The 26,929-nt window shown below is 35.4% G+C and overlaps 1 protein-coding gene across 1 annotated transcript in view; it reads right to left on the bottom strand.

Moving 5' to 3' along the window:
* Positions 1-207: 207 nt before the first annotated feature.
* Positions 208-26,929, bottom strand: part of LOC148950893 (uncharacterized) — a 150,618-nt gene continuing 123,896 nt past the window's right edge. The window contains exon 12 of the mRNA XM_089090499.1: positions 208-2,623. Within this exon, the coding sequence (XP_088946625.1) occupies positions 1,542-2,623 (1,082 nt within the window). The 3' untranslated portion in view covers positions 208-1,541. The remainder of the gene's footprint in view (positions 2,624-26,929) is intronic.

Here is a 26,929-nt window from a genome sequence, read left to right as displayed (position 1 = left end):
AGGGACATTTATATGAAGGAGGCGCCGAATTTCTAAGCGTTATTTGAAAAATGATTAGAAATTAAATTTAAAGAAAAACAAGTTTTTTTAACTGAAAGTAAGAAGCAACATAAGAACTTCAAACGAACAAAAATTATTATGTATATGAAGGGAGTTCTCCCCTAGGTCAATACCTCGCTCTTTACGCTACAGTTTTTTTTAGTGCTTTCAAAAGAGCTATCTATTCTAATTAAGCGGCCTTTGTGATTCAGGGGTTTGTGAATTAAAAAATGTTTTAACTTTTAACGAAGAGCGTGGTATTGACTAAGGGGAGATCTTTATGCTAAAGTTTGACTCTGTCTCACAACTTTATTTTTTAAAACAATAAAAAACTTTAGCGTAAAGAGCGAGTCATTGAGGAGAGGACAGCCCCTTTCATATACAGAATAATTTCTGTTCGTTTTAAGTTTTAATGTCGCTCCTTACTTTCAGTTTAAAAAACTTGTTTTTTTTTTATTTAATCGATCTTGAAACGATACAGTTTCATTTTAGGTGGATATCTTAGATCATTATTTTTCTATTAACTTAATTTTACTGAATGTCAAAATGGGTTGTCAATATTTATGCAAATTAAAGAGAAAACAAACAAAAAAGCTTTTTTTCAAATACAATTAATTGCTACTATGATATGTTAAGACTTAAAATAATTGAATACAAGAACAGTCAACGAAAAGTTTGATTTTATAGCAAGGTAATTGTTATTCTTTATTTTCTGTCAGTTTGTTGAATGTCAAAAAGGAGTTATGAATATTTGGAAAAAATACAAAACTAAAATGTCTTTTTAATTTTTTTTTCAAACTAATATCACAACCAATTCCTAGCTATAGCCAATTTGCGTTAAAACATATTGGCTATGCAATTTGAAAAAAAAAATCTACAAGCTTAATTTTATCATGGGGAAAATATTCTTTAGGGCTTGTTCATTAGCTTCAGGCTAATAAATTTCATTATAACATTCCAATATTTTTTTTTCTGAGTAAAAAGAACACACACACACAAAAAATATCTTTTTAGTTCACTTAGTTCAAACTAACACAACAATCAATTCCTACTTAGAAAACTCAAGAGAAGAGTTAAAATGGCCTTGAACATCCTCAGCTAACAGAAACTCCTCACCACACATATCACATATAAACAGTTTCAGGCTTTTGTCAACTTTCATATTTCCATCAGCTTCAATAGAGTTGCTCTGATTTTCAGATTTTTTTGCAAGATCTGTTTTTTTTCGTCATAAGCACGACAACTAATATGAACATTAATTTTTAAATGCAGTCATAAGTCTTATCACACAGCTTACATTTAAATGAATTGCGACTGGGATGCACCCTCTGTATATGTTCTACCAAGTTCTTTTTATAGTTGAAGCTCTTGCTGCACAACTCGCAACAGGAAGAGTTAGGATTTGTGTGCAAAGTCAAATGTAGGTCACGATAAGCTGCAGCAGTGAATACTTCACTACATTTATTACAGGTATGCTTCTTTTATCTGAGCCTTTTAGCTCCTCATTGTCTTACATGAACCTTCTTATGGTTTCGTAAATATGTTCTTGAGCCGAAACACATGTCGCAATGTACACACTTGTATGGTTTGGCACCAGTGTGAGTATTTACATGATCGTTCAGCCCCCTTTTAATCTTAAAGCTTTTATAACATAATTCACATCTATAAGGCCTTTCCTTAGCATGCGATTTCATGTGATCCTTTAAATTCAACGTCCGTGCAAAAGTTTTATTGCAAATCTTGCACACAAACGGCTTTTCTCCGGTATGACTTCTAGTATGCTCTGTCAACCTTTGGCTTGTATAGAACTTTGTTTGACAGAATCCACATTCATATGTTGCTCCAAAATGCTTTTTTACATGCTTGGAATATCCTGGCCTACTTTCAAATTTTTTATAACAGATCTCGCACTCAAACGGTTTTTCTGGGATCTCCCCGCTCTCTTTTCTAAGGTGCATTTTTAAATGATAGTAAAGACCACTTATATCTCGAAATCGCAGTCCACATCGGTCACACAATAAACTCTTTCCTTCAGTATGTGTTTCCATATGACGATAGAGACTCACTCTGTCATAACTTAATCCACATATGTGGCACAAGCGTCGTTTACGTTTAGCGTGTCTGCGCCTATGTTTTACAAATGATCTACGATGAGTAAAAGTCTTTTTGCAGGTAGAGCATTCAAAGCAATCTTTTGTCTTATCGTTAGGGCAGGAATGACAATCAACGTGAGGCTTGTTCTTCAACTTTGAACAGTAGAACTGACATTGTTGAAACTCTATTCTATCATGAACTTTGATATGTTTTAGAAGTAAACGGCGAAGAGAAAATGATTCATTGCAAATTCTGCAAATGTAAGGGTTTTCTAAAGACTGCATATTTAGTATTTTGTCAAACAATTTATTTTCGGCTGAGGATTCCAAATTGACCTCTTCATATTTAATTGGTCCTTTATCCTCACCATGATTTTTACTCATATCCTGACAAATAAGACCCTTAGAAGTTTCTATTCCTGATGGTGTTTTGCTGTCAGATTCTTCAGAGGACATTACTTCATAATCTTCTCCGCTGTATTTTCCTGTTTCTAAAAAAAGAAAAATAACAACAAAAAACTAATCAATAGTCAACGCGAATTACAATGACAAATCAAATATTAGAATAATTATTGAAGTCTCTTTAAAAAAAAATATGCACGTATGAATTAGTGATTGAATGATTGGTATAATTGATGAATTACATCTACTGAGTTTTATTTGAGATTCTGGTTTAAGGAATGCCTATTAAAGCAAATTGTCACCAAGAATTTTGGGCTTCGAATACTTTTGTACAAGCATAGCTGGCCAGTTAATTGAATTTTATGGGCAAAAAAAAACGTCTGAAAACCCTCAGTTTTCACCTAAATTCGAACTCAATTTTCACCTAAATTCCTGGATCTGTGCTTTATCATTGTGACTAGGACCTCTAAAAATTGAACTCATCAGCTTTATTAAATCTTGTCAAAAATTCAAAAGTAGATTCATTTCTTTTAATTCATTACGAAACGATAGAATAATTACTCCTTTCGCTCCATAGTTTTTCATACAATGACACCGAAAATGGTTGAATTTTTCTTAAGGAAAGGAAGAGAGTTAAAAAAAAAAAAAAGTTTGAACCCAAAATAAGCAGAAGCAGTCACGCGAGTAGTATAATTCAAATTTTAACAAGGAGATCGTCTCGCAAGGAGAACCTTGAACGTATCGCATTGCTATGGAAAAACACAAAATAAATGCAGTAGTTTGTTTTGTATAGTCATTCTTCCATTTACTCAATACGTGTATCAAACAGTTAGTGATAACGAAATATTAAGCAAGGTGAAACTCGGCCCAATAGTAACCGAAACTCTAAAAAAGGAAGCTTTGAAAAAAAAAGATAGATCAAAATTATAAAATTCATTAAGTTGAATGTTACCCATCAAAAGCTACAAGCCTGGGAAAATTTGTCTGATTGTGGAAAAAGGGGGGAAACACCCCCGATAGGTCAAGGAATCTTAAAGAAAATCAAATTATCGGTGTGACGAAAATCACAATCTTAAAGAAAATCACAATCACACATCGAAACTTTGAGACAGTTATTTTGCTCCATGTAGTTGAAAAATCCAATAGTTATGCCTCGGGGAATAGGGCTGTAAGTGATAAAATTCGCTGAATGTTTACTTATAGTATTTTTTATTGTGAAGTATACATATTTTTTCTTTTTTGGGGGGGGGGGGGGTCACAGGGACTTTCACAAATTTTACACGGGGAGGGAAAGTACTGGGGGTGAACTTTCCAGTGGTATTGTCAGAGGAAAATTTCAAACCTGGATAGAATGTCTGGGGGATTTTTCCTTGAGAGGTGGTGAATTTTCTGCAGAATAACTTCTCCGTGGAGTTTTCCACGGGAGAAATTCTACATGGGAAACTTTTCCATTGGGGGAGGGGGAAATATCCGAGAAAATATTCCACAGAACAAAGGATTTTCTACCATGATTCGAAAGACGACCGGAAATTAAATAAAAAACAAGTTTTTTTTTTTTTTTTAATGAGAGTAGAATAAGGAGAATTTTCTAGGTAGAATTTCTCACTGGAAATTTTTTGGGAATAATTTTTACCGAGGATAAAATTTTCCGTGGGGGGGGGGGGTGTTACATGGGAGGAAGTTTTTACAAAGGAATTTTTCTCGGTGTGAATTTTATATGGAGGGGGAGATTGATTTCCCAGAATTACCTGAAAACAATCCGAAAAAAAAAATACACTGAAAGGGAAGAGCGACATGAAACCTTAAAAGGAGCAGAAATTATTCGTGAAACGCCAGGAGCTGCCCCCTCCTCAATAACTCCCACTTTACAGTAAAGTTTGACTTTTTGTCCCAATTCTATCAGAACGACGGCTGAAATACAAAGGCTGTTTGGCTAGAAATATGAAGCTTTTTTAAGTACTAAAAAACTTTAGCTTGAAGAGCAAAGTATTGAGAAGACTAAAGGATTTTAGCGTGAAAAGCTTCTCTGACATACAGAATAAATTAATTTCGTTTTATGCTTTAATGTTGCTCCTTACTTTTAGTTTTAAGATAGTACAAGGAAGAAACTTGTTGAACCAAGAAGATTGACGATAGAAATCCAAAAAAATATTAAAGCTCTTACCTCAGGGTCATAAGCCCTAGAAAATGTTAAAAATATGGAATAAATGTAAAAAATATCGACAATAGTTGTTGAAAATCCTCAAGTGTTAGTATATCCTTACTCAAAATGGTCCTCAGATGTGTGTAAATACGATATCGCAGTGCAGTTCCATTCTCGTGTTTGAATCTTGTTCGCCCAAGATCTATTAAACCCGGGAGAAAATAATGAAGAAACATGTAAAAATATTAACATATGGAAAATAATATCTTGAGATTCTCAGACCTCGGGGGCATAAGCCCTAGAAAATATCTAAAATATGAAACAAATTTAAAAATATGGTAAACAAATATTTAAAGCTCTCATAAGAGAGTATTTCCTTAGTCAAAATTGTCCTCCTAGGTGTTGGCGAAAAAAAAATTGGATTGGAGAAAAAAGGATGAAATACCCTTATGCGTTATATGCCCCTTGTTGGGGGGAGGGGGCGGGGGCATTTGGTAGCCGTAGATCACCGTAGAGGCAATCACTTACAAAATATTGGAATTGGTGGGACTTGGAGGCTGATATGAAAGTCCAGACTCGGGTAAAACCCAAATAAATGGATTGAAAATACATTTTTAACAAGAAAACCCCTGAAAAATTGTCTAGGGAATACTGAGGTGGGGCAGAGGGTATTAGGTGCCATCCATAGTTTCCCACGATGGTGTGAATTGTCATGGGTACATCATGTTGAGGGTGGATTGCAAAAACATAAATCAATGGATTTAAAATCATTGGAATAATGAGGGTCAGAGGGCGCCACTTGCCATCCTTAGTTTGACAGGATGGCTTTCATTGCTTTGAACTAGCGCACTCTACGGCTTAAAGATAAGGTCGGAGATGTTAAAAGCATTTTTTTTGGGGGGGGGGGGGGACAGGAATCTAAAATTTTAGTCAAAGAAAAGATGCATTTTCGTTAAAAGCTTTTAATATGGTTTAAATTTATCTCTGATATCAACTCCGCCCTCTGGAAGTTATTGCTAGGGAGAGGGTGGGCGTATTGTCACGATGGTGTGAAATATACAGTCTTGGTTCAAACAAACGAGGGCATTGGTAGCAATGTATCTATTGAAATGAAACTTACATGAAAACTTACACCTGAGACAGTACAGTTTCACGGGTGATTGCGTAATTTGTCTTATCTCTAGCATGTACAAGAATATACACTGCAGTTTCACGTGCACATTGTAAAAAGTGAGCAATCCTTTATCTATAAAGTGGTCAAACACGTTTTCAACCAGATGGGTTTTTGAAGCACATTCGGCATGGCGTGTTTTATTTTTTTTTTTTTTTTTTGGCAATTGAAATTTTTTCTGATAACAAGTACCATTCGTTGCGATCATAGCTCTGAAAAAGGGTTTAGCATTTGCGAATTGGATCGTATGAAGGTGGAGAAAAAAAGGGTTTAGCATTTGCGAATTGGACTATAAGAACGATATTGATTGAATAATAGGGAAAAACAGAGCTAGATAGCATTTGCGATTTGGATCATATGAAGGTTAAGAAAAAAAGGTATCGAATTTACGGATTGGTGATTATCAGTTAAGCTTGCCCTTTATGGTTGTTAACTCATACCTTATTTATTATAAATTTGGAACAATATCAATCTATGGGAATGGTTAACGATGATAAAATGGTCTTATGAGTTCACCTAGCTTTACTTCTTCGATGTGTTCTGTATAATACACAAGTGGCGTTTAAGCAGTTCTTTCAAATTAAAAAAGAGTTCAACGCTAGAGAATACTCAAAAGTTGATACTAAGAGATATTTAGATGAGGAGAAAATAATTGTAATAACTGATAGCTTTACTTCTTCAATGTATTCTGTATAATACATAAGTGGTGGGATGATGGCAGCGGGATGTCTCAGAGTACTTTTAGTAGTATACTCTGGGCCAAATCTCTAGTGAAAAAAACCAAATGAAGAAGTTGAAATAAATTTTTTAACTGGAAAGGTCTGAAAAGTATTTTGGGGGAAATGGGTTAATGGCCGAGCAGCATCTCAGCGGAGACATAGTGCGAAACTGAGGGGCGAATTGCTAGCGCAAAACCCAAATGAATGAGTTGAAATAAAATTTTTAACTAGAAATCTCTGAAAAAATATTTTTGGAGGGGGATAGTGCGAAGACAGCCGGCTGTCATAGAGCAGTTATAGTGTGATAGTTTGGGGGCGTATTGCTTACAAAACCCGAGTGGATGACTTGAAAATAAAATTTTTAACGAGAAACGGCTGAAAAGTGTTTTGGGGAGATAGCTTGATGGCAGCGGGGTGTCTTAGAGTACTTATAGTGCTGTACTATGGGCCGAATTGCGTGCGAAAAAACCCAAATGAATGAGTTGAAATAAAATTTTTAACGAGAAATGGCTGAAAAGTGTTTTGGGGGAGATGGGTTGATGGCAGAAGGATGTCTTAGCGTATTTATAGTGTGAAAGTGGGGGGGCGTATTGCTAGCAAAAAACCCAAATGAATGAGTTGAAATAAAATTTTTAACGAGAAAGGGCTGAAAAGTGTTCCTGGGGAGATGGGTTGATGGCAGCCGGGTGTCATACAGTAGTTGTGATAGTTTGGGGGCGTATTGCTTACAAAAAACCCCGAGTGGATGATTTGAAAATAAAATTTTTAACGAGAAATAGCTGAAAAGTGTTTTGGGGGAGATGGGTCGATGGCAGAAAGATGTCTTAGCGTAGTTATAGTGGGGGGCGAATTGCTATCGAAAAACCTAAATTAATGAGTTTAAATAGCATTTTTAATTAGAAATCTCTGAAAAAATATTTTTGGGGGGAGATAGTGCGATGACAGCCGGCTGTCATAGAGTAGTTACAGTGTGATAGTTTGGGGGCATATTACTTACAAAAAACCCGAGTGGATGACTTGAAAATAAAATTTTTAACGAGAAATGACTGAAAAGTGTTTTTGGGGAGATGGCTTGATGGCGGAAGGATGTCTTAGAGTTGTTATAGTGTGATGGTGGGGGGCGAATTGCTAGACTAAAATCTGAGCTAATACCGGTTTATGACCGTAAACTCTAGGTTTGTGTAAGAAAATTATGGAAAATACAATTCTCTGGTTCAAATGTGAAACTTAAGTCCATTTTTTGATCGAAAAATAAAACTATTTCAGTAAAATCTGAGCTAATAAGGGTTTTTGACCGTAAACTCTAGTTTTTTTTAAGAAAATTATGGAAAATACAATTCTCTGGTTCAAATGTGATTACTTAAGTCCATTTTGGATCAAAAAATAAACTATTTGCGTAAAATTGGAGCTAATAAGGGTTTTTGATCGAAAACTCTAGTTTTTTGTAAGAAAATTATGGAAAATACAATTCATTGGCTCATAGGTTAAACTTAAGTCAAGTTTTGGATCGAGAAATAAACTATTGGTGTAAAATCTGAGCTAGTAAGGGTTTTTGACCGTAAACTCTAGTTTTTTGAAAGAAAATTATGGAAAATACTATTCTCTGGTTCAAATGTGAAACTTAGGTCCATTTTGGATGGAAAAATAAAACTCTTTCCGTAAAATATGAGCTAATAAAGGTTTTTGACCGTAAACTCTAGTCTTTTGTAAGAAAATGATGGAAAATACAATTCGTTGGCTCATAGGTGAAACTTAAGTCCAGTTTTGGATCGAAAAATAAACTATTTCTGTAAAATCTTAGCTAATATGGGTTTTTGACCGTAAACTCTAGTCTTTTGTAAGAAAATTATGGAAAATACAATCCTCTGGATCAAATGTGAAACTTAAGTCCATTTTTGGATCGAAAAATAAAACTATTTCCCTAAAATCTGAGCTAAAAAGGGTTTTTGACCGTAAACTCTAGTTTTTTGTCAGAAAATTATGGAAAATACAATTCGTTGGCTCATAGGTGAAACTTAAGTCCAGTTTAGGATCGAAAAATAAACTATTTTTGTAAAATCTGAGCTAATAAGGGTTTTTGACCGTAAACCCTAGTTTTTTGTAAGGAAATTATGGAAAATACAATTTCCTGGTTCAAATGTGAAACTTAAGTCCATTTTTGGATCGAAAAATAAAACTATTTCCGTAAAATCTGATTTAACAATGTTTTTTTGACCGTAAACTCTAGTCTTTTGTAAGAACATTATGGAAAATACAATTCGTTGGGTCATAGGTGAAGCTTAAGTCCAGTTTTGGATCGAAAAATAAACTATTTCTGTAAAATCTGAGCTCATAAGGGTTTTTGACCGTAAATTCTAGTTTTTTTTATAAGAAAATTATTGAAAATACAATCCTCTGGTTCAAATGTGAAACTTAAGTCCATTTTTGGATCGAAAAATAAAACTATTTCCGTAAAATCTGGGCTAATAAGGGTTTTTGACCGTAAACTCTAGTTTTTTTTTAAAGAAAATTATGGTAAATATGGACAATTCTCTAGTTCAAATGTGAAACTTAAGTCCAGTTTTGGATACACATAATGATGAGGACTGATGGTTCTAATTCAATATTATTTTCATAAGAAAAAACTATTTGTAGCATTTAATGCCGACAAGGAGAAGTATTTAAACTATGAAAAAAGTACAAGTGGTAGCACTATTGGAAATGTATGCATGCATTGTCATGACAGTAAGGAATTAAATTTCTTTGGAATACCGAAAAAATTCAATGCTTATGTTGGTGGTTATGCGACATTGAGATCTCCAGAGATGATTGCACTCAAAGAGAATGCCAACATAAAAATAATCGTTGATGATAGAGGACAACTCATTGCTAATGTTGCAGGTAACACATTACCTATTGATAAATCCAATCGTCAGCTATCGGGTATTAGCATTCAACGGAAGGTCAAAAAAAGAAAGGCCTACTCTTCTACTAATATCATAAACCATATCTTGTCTACGTGCCGAAACTCTTACCTGTGTAAAAATAATGTGATAATAGACAGTGAAATTGCCAGAAAAATAAAAAGGGCATTGGCAGAAAATATCACTATGGAATATAAAGATGAATCGATGATAAACAAAGCACCAGCAAACGCTACTGCCATTGATCAAACAGTCAATGAACCAAATAATACAAAAGACGAAACGCATATTGAACCTGTCGGTGACATACCAGTAATAATTGTGTATGACTCAAAATGGAATTATTCTACTGATTACGAACTAAGAGAAGACAATAGATACAGTATCAAGAGAGAACATGGTCAACTGTTTTATTGAACAGATTCAAATGTCTAAAGTTAATCATTGATATTAATAATTTATCATAATATATTTTTTTTATTAATATTCTACATATCATTATTTCATTAAAAATATATTATGCATTACATTGTTATTTGTTCATTATTTTTAGAGTAAGCTAGCTTATCAAACGTTTAGAATGTCTATTAAAACATCGGAGATGTAAGAAAAGGAATTTGCATACATCTATTATCAGACACATGGGAAAACATTGACAAAATCTAGGTATTAGAATGAATAAATTCTTTATCAACATCCGTTGTTGGATTATGAGAAAATTGTAAGTAAGTAAGTAAGTAAGTAAGTAACAAACTCTTTCTTGAATTAACCTCTTGGATACACAATACAGAAATTTAATTCAGGAAATTATGAAAAAAAATTGAACAAATTCTTTATTAACATTCGTTATCGATTGAATTCGCTTCCTAGACAGACAATGCAGCAATTTCACAAAATCTAAGTATAAGAGTGATTAAATTCTATATCAACATCCATTTCTCGGATACATAGGAAAAAGATGGCAAAATCTAAGTTTTAGAGTGAATAAATTTTATTTATCAACATCCTTTGTCAGATACCTTACTGTCATGACAATGCATGCATACATTTTCAATAGTGCTACCACTTGTACTTGTTTCATAGTTTAAATACTTCTCCTTGTCGGAATTCAATGCTACAAGAACATTGTCATGTGAACACACTTTATTAAAATGCTCCATCTTCACATTTTTTTAAAGATATGACTTGTGTGTTTATCGTTCCACTGCGTAAAAAATACTGATTTAATACATGCAATAGACTAGGTAGTTTCGATAACCGGACTTAGAATACCAGTGGGAAAGCCACATCGTGTCTCTGAGCAATCATAGAGTACAATTGTTAGAGCCGTAAGCATATTTTGTCATTTTAAGAGACGTAAAAAAAAAATAATAAATAATAAATAAAGTTGAATAATTTCAAAGTTTAAAAAAAATAGTTTGTTTTTATGAAAAAAAAATTGAATTAGAACCATCAGTCCTCATCATTAGGAGAATTCAAAACTGGACTTAAGTTTCAAATTTGAACCAGAGAATGGTATTTTCAATAATTTTCTTAAAAAAAAAACTAGAGTTTACGGTCAAAAAAACCTTATTAGCTCAGATTTTACGGAAATAGTTTTATTTTTTGACCCAAAAATGGACTTAAGTTTCACATTTGAACCAGAATTTGTATTTTCCATAATTTTCTTACAAAAAACTAGAGTTTACGGTCAAAAACAATTATTAGCTCAGATTTTACGGAAATAGTTTTATTTTTCTATCCAAAAATGGACTTAAGTTTCACATTGGAACCCGAGAATTGTAATTTCCATAAATTTCTTACAAAAAACTAGAGTTTACGGTCAAAAACCCTTATAAGCCCAGATTTTACAGAAAAAGTTAATTTTTCGATCCAAAACTGGACTTAAGTTTCACCTATGAGCCAACGAATTGTATTTGCCATAATTTTCTTACAAAAAAACTAGTTTACGGTCAAAAACCTTATTAGCTCAGATTTTACAAAAATAGTTTTATTTTTCGACCCAAAAATGGACTTAAGTTTCACATTTGAACCAGAGGATTGTAATTTCCATAATTTTCTTACAAAACACTAGAGTTTACGGTCAAAAACCCTTATTAGCTCAGATTTTACAGAAATAGTTTATTTTTCGATCCAAAAATGGACTCAAGTTTCACCTATGAGCCAACGAATTGTATTTTCTATAATTTTCTTATAAGAAACTAGAGTTTACGGTCAAAAACCCTTATTAGCTCAGATTGTACAGTAATAATTTATTTTTCGATCCAAAACTGGACTTAAGTTTCACATTTGAACCAGAGGATTGTATTTTCCATAATTTTCTTACAAAAGACTAGAGTTTACGGTCAAAAACCCTTATTAGCTCAGATTTTATGGAAATAGTTTTATTCTTCGATCCAAAACAGGATTTCAGTTTCACATTTGAACCAGAGAATTGTATTTTCCACAATTTTCTGACAAAAAACTAGAGTTTACGGTCAAATACCCTTATTAGCTCAGATTTTAAAGATATAGTTTATTTTTCGATCCAAAACTGGACTTAAGTTTCACCTATGAGCCAACGAAGTGTATTTTCCATAATTTTCTTAAAAAAAAATAGAGTTTACGGTCAAAGACCCTTATTAGCTCAGATTCTAAGGAAAAAGTTTTATCTTTCGATCCAAAAAGGACTTAAGTATCACATTTGAATCAGCGAATTGTGTTTTCCATAATTTTCTTACAAAAAACTAGAGTTTACGGTCAAAAACCCTTATTACCTCAGATTTTACGGAAATAGTTTATTTTTTCGAACCAAAAATGGACTTAAGTTTCACATTTGAACCAGTGAATTGTATTTTCCATAATTTTCTTACAAAAAACTAGAGTTTACGGTCAAAAACCGGTTTTAGCTCAGATTTTAGGCCAGCAGTTTGCCCCCCACAATAAGACTATAACAAGGTTAAGACATCCCTCTGACATCCACCCATCTCGCTAAACCCACTTGTCACACCTTTCTCTTTAAAAATTTGATTTTCACTACAGCCCATCGTTTTTTTTGCAAGCAATACGTCCCCAAACTATCAAATTATAACTGCTCTATGACACCCGACTGTCATCGCACTATCTCCCCCCAAAAATATTTTTTCAGAGATTTCTAGTTAAAAATGTTATTTCAACTCATTCATTTGGATTTTTCTCTCGCAATTCACCCCCCACTATCACACTATAATTACACTAACACATACTTCTGCCATCAACCCATCTCCCTCAAATCACTTTTCAGTCTTTTCTCTTTACAAATTTAATTTTAAACTCATCAAATCGTTTTTTTTGTAAGCAATACGCCCCCACACTATCACACTATAACTACTCTATGACACCCGGCTGCCATCAACCCATCTCCCCTGGAACACTTTTCAGCCATTTCTCGTTAAAAATTTTATTTCAACTCATTCATTTGGGTTTTTCGCTAGCAATTCGCCCACCACTATCACACTATAACTACACTAAGACATCCTTCTGTCACCTACCCATCTCCCCCAAAACACTTTTCAGCCATTTCTCGTAAAATTTTTTATTTCAACTCATTCATTTGGTTTTTTCGCTAGCAATTCGCCCCCACTATCATACTATAACTACGCTAAGACATCCTTCTGCCATCTGCCCATCTCCCCCAAAACACTTTTCAGCAATTTCTCGTTAAAAATATAATTTCCATGTCATCCACTCTGGTTTTTTGCAATCAATATGCCCCAAAACTTTCACATTATAACTACTCTATGACACCCGGCTGCCATCGCACTATCTCCCCCCCAAAAAGTATTTTTTCAGAGATCTCTAACTAAAAATGTTCTTTCATCCCATTCTTTTGGGTTTTTCGTTAGTGATTTACCTCCCCTTGTCACACGATAACTACACTGAAACATACTTCTGCCATCAACCCATCTCCCTTACATCCCTGGACAGGCATTATTAGTTAAAAATTTTATTTTCAAGTCATCCACTCGGGTTTTTTGTAAGCAATACGCCCCCAAACTATCACACTATAACTACTCTATGACACCCGGCTGCCATCAACCCATCTCCCCAAGAACACTTTTCAGACATTTCTCGTTAAAATTTTTATTTCATCTCATTCATTTGGGTTTTTCGCTAGCAATTCGCCCCCCACTATCACACTATAACTACGCTAAGACATCCTTCTGCCATCAACCCATCTCCCCCAAAACATTTTCCAGCCATTTCTCGTTAAAAATTTTATTTTCAAGTCATCCACTCGGGTGTTTTGTAAGCAATATGCCCCCAAACTATCACACTATAACTACTCTATGACACCCGGCTGCCATCGCACTATCTCCCCCAAAATATATTTTTTCAGAGATTTCTAGTTAAAAATGTTATTTCAACTCATTCATTTGGGTTTTTCGCTAGCAATTCGCCCCCAAACTATCACACTATAACAACTCTATGACAGCCGGCTGCCATCGCACTATCTCCCCCCGAAAATATTTTTTCAGAGATTTCAAGTTAAAAATGTTATTTCAACTCATTCTTTTGGGTTTTTCGCTAGCAATTCGCCCCCCACTACCACACTATAACTACGCTAAGACATCCCTATAACTACGGCAAGACATCCTTCTTCCATAGCCCATCTCCCCCAAAACACAATTCGGCCCACAGTACAGCACTATAAGTACTCTAAGACACCCCGCTGCCATCAAGCCATCTCCCCCAAAACACTTTTCAGCCGTTTCTCGTTAGAAATTTTATTTTCAAGTCATCCAATCGGGTTTTTGTAATCAATACGCCCCCAAACTATCACACTATAACTACTCTATGACAGCCGGCTGCCATCGCACTATCTCCCCCCAAAAATATTTTTTCGGAGATTTCTAGTTAAAAATGTTATTTCAACTCATTCATTTGGGTTTTTCGCTAGCAATTCACCCCCACTATCCCACTATAACTACGCTACGACATCCCTTTGTCATCGACCAATCCCCCCAAAACAATTTTAAGTGCGATATATAAAAATATTATTCAATCTCATTCATTCGGGTTCCTTCGGAAGCAATTCAGCCCAGAGTACAGCGATATAGGTAATCTAATACCCCACTCCTTTCCTCCATCCGATTGTGTATTATTAAGAAAACATTAGATAAGCAAATCTATCTGCCCTTAAAATTCTGCTTCTGCCTTATATATTTTTCTTAGTACCATACATTGAGTGCTCTCTGAATTCGCATTCTTTTTTAATTTGACAAAAATGTTTAAACGCCACTTGTGTATTAAACAGAACACATCGAAGAAGTAAAGCTAGGTCAACTCAGAAGACCATTTTATCATCGTTAACCATTTTCATAGATTGATATTGTTCCAAATTTATAATAAATAAACTATGAGTTAACAACCCTGAGGGGTTACCTTAACTGATAATCACCAATTCGCAAATGCTATACCCTTTTCATACCATCCAATTCGCAAATGCTATCTAGTTCGGTTTTTTTCGCTATTATTCAATTAATATCGTTCGTATAGTCCAATTCGCAAATTCTAAACCCTTTTTTTCTCCACCTTCATACGATCCAATTCGCAAATGCTAAACTCTTTTTTTAGAGCTACGATCGCAATGAATGGTACTTGTTATCAGAAAAAAATGTCAATTGCCAAAAAAAAGAAAATAAAATAAACACGCTATGCAGAATGTGCTTAAAAAACCCATCTGGTTGAAAACGTTTTTGACCACTTTATAGGTAAAGGTTTATTCGCTTTTTGCAATGTGCACGTGAAACTGTACTGTATATTCTTGTACATGCTAGAGATAAGACAAATTACGCAATCACCCGTGAAACTGTACCGTCTCAGGTGTAAGTTTTCATGTAAGTTTCATTTCAATTGATACATGACTACTGGCATTTTCGTTAAAAACTCTTAATATGGCTTAAATTTAGCGTTAATATCAACTCCCTCCGCTGGAAATGATTGGTAGGGGAGGGGGGGGTGTATTGTCACGATGGTGAGAAATGTTTTATAGTTGTGGCTAAGAGAAACAGGGCATTTACTCTAAAAGCTCTTAATATGGCTTAAATTTAACTCTATTATCAATTCCACCCATCTGGAAAGGATTGCTAGGATCCTCCGCCTTTCTATAATACACGGTTCTTTTTGTTCATATGACGATCCTTTGTAAGCCTTTTGTTTTTATACTGTTGATAATTTATTTTTATTAAAAAATTTGTATGTACAATAACCTTAATCCTTTAGATTTATTGTCTAGGACGAATCTTAAATTAGTTAGGTGTTTACATAATGGTAGCATGCCTTTCCCCTTTTTTACTAAAAATACCTTGAGAGCAATTGTTTCTGGAGATATATATTCTCCGAGTGCCTGCCAAATATTTGGTAGTAAACACACTGTTCTAGCATGTTCGAAAAATGGGATATCTCTGGTGTCACGCAATAGGTTATTTTAGAATGTAGTTCTCGATACAGAATTTGTGAAATAGCAGTGTAGTCCTGTTGTTTGGGGCGTTGTTCCAATGGAAGGATATGGACCTTTCGAGTCCTAGTGAGGTCAAAGAAAGACAAAAACGTGTTGTACGTTTCGGCTAAAAATGAAATACCAAAGAAGTATTATGTGACAGTGATGAGTGGCCTGTCATTACGTAAGATGTGCGCCGTTCTCACATAAAATATATGAACGGTCATTGCGTAAGGTGTGTGCTGTCGTTAACTTACAAGCGGGGGTTCACAATGTTTCCTGTCACATGGCTACATAAAATTGGGTCATCCATATTACACCTGACCATTTAAAACAGGGTAAGTTGTGTGACGTCTTTGGAGTCCAGATGGATGTATCGTGGGAATCTCGCCTACTGTGTTCCTTGAATATAACACCTGGAAACAGGGACATGTTGCGGAAATCTTGCCAGCGGAGTGGTAGAAACCGGGACCGCATTGCACAGGTGCGAGGGACTACGAGCTTTTACCTATTATTGCTACTTGTTAAATATCCTGATCATACTCGAGGAGTTAAATTTAGCATATGGATATACTGAAACAAAATTGCGTCACCTGGTCACGAAAACATGACATGCGCTCGGAAACTTGCCAATACTGAAACAAAATTAGGTCACTCGGAAACAGGGGCTCTCATGGGAATCTTGCCAGGGCATGATGTAGGAACCTTGCCAGAGAATGTAGTAGGAATCTTGCCAGGGCGTGCGCTCAGAATCTCACCATAGCATGTCGTGACGTCAGAGCGCTGTCATGGGAATCTGGGCATGATGTAGAAATCCCAAGATCAACTTCCTAGTGCATATAAACACAGTTCAAACTGTGAATCATTGTCACTAGTTAATTTCCGGTTCATTTTCACTGATAGATTCCAGACAAAAATGTCTTTTGTGTCACGTTCTCGATATCCGTTCAAACCATACATGTATTCGAAATAATAACAAGTACTTTTTGAAGTGTCACATTCTTCAAAGTATTCAATTTTTTTCGTAGTAGCATTATATTTCTAGGCATCAAAATATTAAATGAGTGAGTGACAATAGGCTTCAGATTACTTTTGCAGGTTTTCGACTCTTGTTGATGGAAGAGCATCGCCAAGTCTAGAAAACCATATTGTCACCAAAATAGAACCAGGATGGCACAAAACCGCTTTTCATTCTAGAGATCGAAGGGATTTCTTTCGCTTCGGTTCTAGGGCGGCTTAAATGCTTTGTGTAGACTTGAGAAGATGCATTAGTCCTCGTCCTGCATTAGTTCTGAAACCATTGCTTTTCCACAACCATAATAATTTCACTGATTTAAAGAATGGGAAAATTGCAACTTTATATATTACAGCGTTAAATAACAACTTATCTTACCTTAGTTCCTCCGGAGGCACACAGGGCGTCGGTGAGTAACCTCCAATCTTCTCTCATGTGAGCCGCTGCATATACGACTTCCCACTCTGGGATGCGACTCGTCTGGAGGGCTCTTCTTTCACGTTCATACGTCCTACGGAGTGTGTTCTTTGGTCGACGGGTGCCTTCCAGTTGCCATTGGAGGAGCATTTCTGGAAGTCTGTGATCTGGCATGCGGAGGATGTTTCCAAAGTATCGCCTTCTACGTTGCCGTACAACGGTTACGATATCTGGCTAGCTTGTGCGGGTACATATCTCGTCGTTGCTGACACAGTCTCTCCAACTGATTCTAAGAATTTGGCGAAGACAGTTATTCTAGAAGGCGGTGAGGCGTTTCTCCTGTTCCGCAGTTAGCTTAAGGCATTCCATAACGTAACTCAGGACAGACAGTACATTACAAACAACAAAAGTACGAAGAACAAAAGGGAAATCTTTTTGTAAGAAAGTGGAGATAATTTGAATGAATATTTCGGCCCTATGTCCAAGGGCCGTCCTCAGCAAGACAAAAATATATAAAAGAAAAAAGACTCACAACAACATGCGACCAATAAAACCAAAAAAGTGGAAATTCTTTCAAAACAATCCTAGCATCATTACTTCAGCGAAGTTCAACCAGGACTCACTGGTTGAACCAGTTCAACCAGTCCTGGTTGAACTTCGCTGAAGTAATGATGCTAGGATTGTTTTGAAAGAATTTCCACTTTTTGGTTTTATTGGTCGCATGTTGTTGTGAGTCTTTTTTCTTTTATATATTTTTGTCTTGCTGAGGACGGCCCTTGGACATAGGGCCGAAATATACATTCAAATTATCTCCACAGTCTTACAAAAAGATTTCCCTTTTGTTCTTCGTACTTTTGTTGTTTGTGATGGAAAGGCAGTGTGGTCTTCGTCGCTATTTTAGACAGTACATTGCTCTGAAACAGCCTGAGTTTCAACTTCAGCGAGTATACGGTGGGTTTCCAGACTGGTAGCAGTCTCTGAAATGTTGCGTTGGCCAAAGCTATCCTGGTACACAATTCTTTTTTAGAGTCACCACTGGAAGTGACTGTACTCCCTAAGTACTTGAAGTCTGTCCCCTATTTGATATCTCTCCTCCTAGTTAGATTCCTATGGGTGAACTATTGATTGACATAGCTTTTATTTTTGGGTCTTTAATGAAGACTTCTTTCAGCTTTCTCTGCGAGAATTGTTTAGCTTTCTCTGCGAGTTTGTTTAGGAATTCCTGAAGCTTCTGCTTATCGACTTGCATGACCCCAGCATCGTCAGCGAAGTCGACGTCCTGAAGAAGTTTTCCTACAATCCAAATTCCATGCCCAATTATCTGTCTAAATATGTAGTCTACAACTAGGACGAAGAGGAGAGGTGACAGAACACAGCTTCTTGACGCTAGTCATCACCTTGAAGTAGCGTTTGTTGCCGTCCGATGTTTTAAAACAACTTTCCGTTTCTTCGTACATGGCAACTATTAGACGGATTAGCTTCTCGAGAATGCCGCAAAACCGCAATACTCTCGACTGCGTTTGACGACCTACTGAATCAAATCTACTGAAGAGTATATACAAGCGCTGTCTCCATTCGTTAGACTCCTCCGGCATAGTTCGTAGAATAAAAATAAGGTCGGCACAAGATCATTTTGGCCAAAATCCACGCTGTTCTCCACCAAGTGAGGATCAAGGGCTGCTTGATCCAGCAAATAACAACCATCGTAACTAAACTTTGAATGATGAATCCAGACACTTCGAACTAGAATTATTAGGAGTTTCATAAACTCATATCCCAGGGGTGAAAAAAAAATGAAATTAGGTAATATAGAATTTATTTACTCCGGCAGGGCGCTAGAGTTCATGATAAAAAGAAACCTACTAAGGTCTTGTTAAGGTTGGGAGGATATTAATAAAGAGAATGCTAGTTGCTCATTTCATAACTAAGAAGTACAGCATATTAGTCACAGTGGTATACACCCCTGTTGAACCGACTGATGGACATAGCAGTGACTTAGATGAATTTTACTTACCGCTATAGAAGCAAAGAGTGTACCAAGAGTAAAACGCGATGTATTTGAAATACCAAAATAGAGTTCCTTCTTTCTAAAGATAATTCCGACTCTTATAATTAAGCTAAATCTAGTTGCAAAAATAAAAAAGTCCTTAATCAGGAAAGAAAAGAAACTGCAGTCTTTGGATTTCGCTAAGACAATAAGCAATAAGAAAAGTGCTACGCACAATATTTCTAAGGAAGTTTAAACGATAAGAACCGTGTGAACGCCTGAATCATCGAAAATATTTAAGACGTATTATTGGACGAGGGTTCGCGTCCTTGGGCCACGTGAGCCAATGGCAAGCCAGTCCTTACAGCGCAGGACGAAAGAACTGCGTTTGGTAGTGGGGTAGAATTGCTTTTTAAAATGATTCGTAATGTAGATTCAGGACCATTCAGATACAATTCTTATATTCTTCCATCGTTGTCACCGTTATTGTCATTTGAAGTGACCCATTGCTGTGCACCTAAGTATGTAAGTTCAATAAATCTATTGCCTTTTTATCTGTGTTTATTTCACTTATATATGTCTGCATCTAATCTAATAATAGGTAATTAGTTCGCATGTCTCCAAGGTAAACGCTCCCAGGGAATCGGATCCCCAGATAGCTCGAGAAAAAAGAGGCCACATTTATATGTCTACATATTCAATTTTCTCCCATTAATTGAGGGCGGCGCTAGCCTAGTTGACACAATCTTTAGCACTATAAGCGGTGCTGTCGGAGTACCTATAAAGTGTAAGTTCACAGTTTAAGGTATAATTTTAGACTTGACGCGATCAATCTTCATTAACGCTATCAGGACGGCCAGAAAGCTTTTTATGGCCACAAAGAAAATTTCTATTGCTACAAATCAAAATTTTTATTGCTACAAATGACACAGTCGGAAATTGGAGGAAAACTGCGAACTAATTAGGCTATAATAACTTTAAAATTTAAATTTAATTATTAGAGAGATACAGACATATAAGTAAAGTAATTAGGCCTATTGCCGCTAAGCTACTACAGGGAAACCCTTTAAGATATCTCATAGGAGATAATAGCCTACCCTAAAATAGGTTAAGTAAAAAAAAAAAAAATTATTATGAGTCGATTCAATGCTTATATACATATGTACTATATTTTTATTTTCTTTAAGTTTTAACTGGCGGAAGTTGGAAAAACAGGGTCGAGTTGAATAAGTAAAAATTGTACATTGAAAGATAAATAGCCCTGTCAAAGGTGAACAGAAAATGTACTTTGTTTATAGTAGAGATTGATTCAGAAAAGATTAGAGCAGCTCTGATTAAAGTTTAACAACTAGAAATAGAATTTCATCTTCTGAAATAGTTAGGTAAAATAGAAAAATGGAGAAAAGGCTCAATAAATAATTGTAAAAAAAAAAAAAAAAAAAAAAAAATAGTATTCAGTTTTTAACAAGTAGAAGCAAGTGTATAATTAGTATTTTTTTTAGTGTTATTAATAAATGCAATGTAGTAGTGCCGTATATTACTGAATAATAAAGTATCTGTACAATGAATTGAAAGAATAAAATAAAAGATAATACGTAAAGAATAACAAAATCTAGCTGGACCGACGAAACATTGGTAGAAACAGAAGAATTTTAGGCATAATAGTAGCAAATGTGGTCCTAACTCAGCCTTACTAAAGGGTACAGGCTATAAACTTATTGTTCAAGGATAACACTGCTACTGTTGGGGTTCCACCCCTGTTTCTTTTCCATTCAGATAAATGACCTATTTTCGTTTCTTTAATTACATTTGTGACCCTTTTGGAAGAGTACAAGTAAGGTATTTTCTACAAGCTGTGTAGTATTTTCCGTAACCCAGGCAAGGTAGGAATAAAGCTACAAGGCACCGTCATTATATTGACAGGGAGGGTTGTTACCTCCAAGGAGAGAGTAGAGATTTTCTAGCCGTAACCCAAGGCGGGTACATTTGGCTTTAGGGAGTGGCCATTTGACCACTCGATCGCGTTATCATACCCTGGGATAGGGTATCCTGTAAATAGGGTAGTACCAAACCCGATGTTTGCAGAACCGTTGGGGTAAGAGCGGGAATCTCACTAACATTTGGGCCGACAAGGGGTTCTCCCCTTCGAGTAAGTGGCATAGCAATCTTTTTGCGTCATTCGAGTAAGTGGCAAAGCAATATATTTGCGTCATTCGAGTCAGTGGAATAGTAATCTTTTTGCGTTATTCGAGTAAGTGGCATAGCAATCTTTTTGCGTCATTCGAGTAAGTGGCATAGCAATCTTATTGCGTCATTCGAGTAAGTGGCATAGCAATCTTTTTGCGTCATTCGAGTAAGTGGCATAGCAATCTTTTTGCTTCATTCGAGTAATTGGCATAGCAATCTTTTTGCGTCATTCGAGTAAGTGGCATAGCTAGCTTTTTGCGTCATTCGAGTTAGTGGCATAGCAATCTTTTTGCGTCATTCGAGTAAGTGGCATAGCAATCTTTTTGCGTCATTTTTGCCTTTAAAAGTGGTGACCCCGCACATACACCCCAATAAGTGGTGCCAGTAGCTAGCACTACGAACATTGGCGGCAGCGGCATAAGCACACATCCAATAGGAAGCTTAGCAAAAGTCGCCGAAGGAAGCAAAAAAAAAGAGTTGTTACCCAGCTGTGACTGGAACCCTGCATTAGGCGAGAAATTCGGCGAAAAAAACCATTAATCACAGAAAATGGAGGCATGGGGATAGGTCTTAAAAGGGTCTCCTTTACCTACACAGATGACCTTCATCTGAATAATGGTGTTAAAAAAAGAAAAAATTCATATTCTGAATTAGCTCCGCAAGATGAGTCACAAGAAATTCAAATTTGAATTTTGAACCATGGCTGCTTTAGAGCCATGTAGATGTAAAACAAGCCAGTGTTCATGCTTGTTTACAAAGAATAATTAAAAATACATGAATGTATTTTTTTTGGTCAAGTGTCATTTGTATTGCTGGGGTCGACTCTCCTCGCACACGTTAGGTCCCCTAGTGGATAAATATCCGCGTTATTCGCGCTTCTTAATTTTATGGGTTATATGTAATGATGGCAAATGTCAGACTTAACTTATTGCTTTTTTTATAAACAGATACCCTTCAACACAATTAAGAAAGGTCGTCAAAAGTCTGTCTATTGTTCTTAAAAAACTACATATTTGAAAATGTCAATTTTCTTTTTATGTTGTTCTATTTATTTAAGAGCGAGAGAGGATGAGCATATGTAGGTTTTATTTTTGTAGCTAGACATAAGACATACCTTAGTACTTCAGTTTAATTAAATCTACGTTCAATGTTTTGTTACAACAAGCATCCTGATTGCTATACTTTGCGCACCTTAGACTAAATTAGTCTATGTTACTAAGGATTTGATTAAGTTTTAGATGTCTTATTTTTGTTAGTGTTATTTCTATGCCCTTTCAAAGGATAATAGAAAGGTTGGAACAGAAAATAACCAAAGGTAGGAAGCTCGTGGTCGACTGAGAACGACAACTGGCGTTGGACCACGTCTTGTGGGAAGCCTGGGGTGTAACTCAAGGCCCATCATTTTTTTTTTTTTTTTTTTTTGTGTGTAAACGACCGTAGGAAGGGATATTTCTCAGTCCTTCAAGTGTAAGAAATTAGTATTTTTATGCCAATCAGGGCCAGTCAAAGTAATACTTAAAGGTTGAATAGAAACTTCAGTGAGCTAAGTTTTCGTTTTTTGGATCAGAATGCTTTGAAAGAGAAACAGAGAGTTTACTCTCTTATAGCTCCGAGGCGAAAAAAAAAATAACAAAAACACAAAACTTTTAATTTCATTATATAATATCTATGACGTATGCTGTCCTACAGCTCTGTGTTAAACATTACTTTCAAAGAGAAACAAAGGCATTAATGTCTTTAGCTCCTTGGCGAAAAATTTAATTTCATTAGTTTATATCTATGACGTATACAATAACAGAGAGATCACCGCTCTATAGTTCTGTGACAAAAATGTCCTTTAATTATATTGTTTTATCTATGACATATACTGTGCTATAATTTTTGTGATATATTTTCGCAAGTCAGTCACGTTATCTTACATATACTAACTCAGGTTCCCCTCGGAATTTCCATGAAAAACCGACCCATGTTCTAACCAAGATGGATATTATCCAAAACAAGAAATTATCAGTACAGAAGTGTCTAATTATACGGAATACTTTTTGTTAGTGCAGACAATAATTATTTTAGGCCGTCAAATAAAATAGGGTATCATTGTAGTTATACTCTGCATGGTTACTTATTCATGTGTTTCTTACTCGAGAAATACAGTATTTGGTACTTGAGAAATGTATGTACATGTAGTTGGCTATTGGTATGTTTACATGTAGAATTTCACGGCGGATGTGAAATTATATCTCAATAATAATATGTAAAATTTTAAAACCATTTAATCAATTAAGATATATGGATTGAAACCCTATGTATGTCCAATGGCGACTAAGTAAAACCCACAAGGAACTCCCTATTAATGTGAAGGTGTTTTTCGCTTAATGGATTCTAATAAGACTTTAATATCACATTTATTTATTTAGTGCTGAAGGGTTTGCTCAAACAATAGCCTTCTAAAAAGATATTGATGTCAGTTCTTCATTACGCTTATATTCTTTGCCAAGCATCAACTGGAATCTACGCGGGCAAGCTTGGAAATCCTACATCTAATTACCTTATTCGAAAGGCGAATGAGGCACCAATGTTGACTTTTAATTACGGAAAAATCCTAAGACTAAGTAGACGAAAAAAAACAAGAGAAGAACACGGGGAAACAACTGAAATGCGGAGGTTAAACCCGGAGCCCCCTGAGAACGTCTAAGCCAAGAAATAGGGAAGATATTAGAAAACGAGTGGGTATAGAGGTCTCCACTCGTCCTTGTTATGTCTTGTTCCCTCATTGTAATATCGTTTACGTAAAACCGTGTGGTTACGACGCTGCAACATGCGTTTCTTACACAGCACGGACGTGCGTGAACAATGCAGGCATGAAATAAGTTGTAAAATTAGACCTCAAAAAATTAACCATGTAGCATAAACTCTGTTTAAATGATTATTTTAAATCTATTGTAAAATTAACTAAGTGTGAAAGAAGTTAAAATAAAGTGTATGTAGTAGTGTATATTAGAAAGTATAAGAAGAGACCATACTTAAAGTTGAAGAATTAATATTTTATAAGAAACTTCTATGTATTGAATTTCCCAATGGGAACAATGTTGTTTTATTATAACCCAATTAATGCGTGAATTATTGTATGAGTATTTACTTCAAAGAACGTGTGATTCTGCCTCGTTATTTTTCTTACAGGAAGTAAATGGACACATTGGTTATTGAGCATTACAATGAGTCACCCAGTACAGATACGACCCAGTAGCATCTATTTTCATCATATCTCAACCAACGAAGAGTACTCACCATAGACTCCAGGCAATTTTCATCCCAGCTTCGTCTACGAAAACAACACTTACCTTCGATCGTCGTTTCTTCGACCATGAACCATATTACGTATCAGGTAACACTATGTTTGAAGTTTAATTCTGAGAACTCCATCGATCAATACAGGATAAACGATATTTAACGATATTTGAAGTTAAATGATATTTAAAGACATTTGAAGATATTTGAAGCTGAAGTTAGAGACAATTTGAAGTTTAATTCTGAGAACCCCATCGATCAATACAAGATAAACGATATTTAACGATATTTGAAGATAAATGATATTTAAAGACATTTGAAGATATTTGAAGCTGAAGTTAAAGACAATTTGAAGTTTAATTCTGAGAACCCCATCGATCAATACAAGATAAACGATATTTAACGATATTTGAAGTTAAACGATATTTGAAGATGTTTGAAGTTCAAGTTAAAGACAATATGTTAAAAGAGTCACTATAGTATGATGACAACCCATTCTAAATCCAAACTTTAATTACCCCGTGATTAACCTAGGAATCACCGCAAAGCCTAATCGATGCAAGCCATGAGCTAACAATTTTATAAAAGGCACAAATGAACAATTGTACGCGAGAATACATTCTCTATGTGCCTCAAAAAATCCTAAGAAAATGATATGCTGAGAAGAAAAACACCAACACCTGTAGTGGGAAGCATCATTTCCCAGTTGACTATTAGAGGAAACTTGTCGTGCGAAGACAGTCAGGCTCAAACTGCTCCATGAAAAAACCGTTTCCATAACGTAAATGCTTCAAAATTTTTGCAAAGACAAAAAGAGTGAAGGACAATAATTTACAACAGCAGGGTGTAGTACACTAATGACTCGAAAGTGATTAATAGATATGAATATGCATATTTTATTTTCTAATAACTTGGATAATTCAAAAATCCCAATAGTGAAAGTGTTTTAATGTTACCAGTGAATTTGGTAAACCCAATAATGCTTGTTGTAAATCATTCATGTATGTACCGCTAGACGTTAAAGTAGAATTAGGTGTAGTATTATCATGTCATTCATTTAATGTAGCGTAGATAGAATGTAGTATGCCATATAGACAGCAAAATCAAAAAAAAAAGCCTTGTAAAAATTGAATTAAAAAAAATCTTTAGTATAGTAGAACCATGAGCCTAGAACCATGAATAATCTTAGTCCGGTAGATGAATTTTAGATAGGGATGTAGAATGAAATAAGAAAAGTAATAGAGAATATTTTTAGCACTCCTGATTAAGCCATAACATATATATAAAATAATTATGTAGAAGAAATAGTTAATAAATGGCGAACATTTTAAAAGCCCAAAGGCGAGCAGTTACTAATGACGGGGCGTCATTAATTGATGGGAAGGGTAATATGTACCATGAGTAAAACACGATGTATTTAAAATACCAAAATAAAGTTCCTTCTTTCTAAAGATAATTCTGACTCCTATAATTAAGCTAAATCTAGTTTCAAAAATAAAAAGTCCTTAATCAGCAATGAAAAGAAACTGCCGTCTTTGGATTTCGCTAAGACAGTGAGCAATAAGAAAGGTGCTACGCACAATATTTCTAAGGAAGTTTAAACGATAAGAACCGTGTGAACACCTAAATCATCAAAAATATTTAAGACGTATTATTGGACGAGGGTTCGCGTCCTTGGGCCACGTGAGCCAATGGCAAGCCAGTCCTTACAGCGCAGGACGAAAGAACTGCGTTTGGTAGTGGGGTAGAAGTGCTTTTTAAAATGATTCGTAATGTAGATTCAGGACCATTCAGACAGAATTCTTATATTCTTTCATCGTTGTCACTGTTATTGTCATTTGAAGTGACCCATTGCTGTGCACCTAAGTATGTAAGTTCAATAAATCTATTGCCTTTTTATCTGTGTTTATTTCATTTATATATGTCTGCATCTAATCTAATAATAGGTAATTAGTTCGCATGTCTCCAAAGTAAACGCTCCCAGGGAATCGGATCCCCAGATAGCTCGAGAAAAAAGAAGCCACATTTATATGTCTACCTATTCAATTTTCTCCCATTAATTGAGGACGGCGCTAGCCTAGTTGACACAATCTCTCGCGCTATAAGCG

This window comes from Artemia sp. Qi Xiang Cuo, chromosome 6 (assembly GCF_049724085.1).
Source record: "Artemia sp. Qi Xiang Cuo chromosome 6, ASM4972408v1, whole genome shotgun sequence".
Taxonomy (NCBI): Eukaryota; Metazoa; Arthropoda; class Branchiopoda; order Anostraca; family Artemiidae; genus Artemia; species Artemia sp. Qi Xiang Cuo.
The sequence above is the reverse complement of the archived record's forward strand: the minus strand, read 5'-3'. Positions and strand labels throughout refer to the sequence as shown.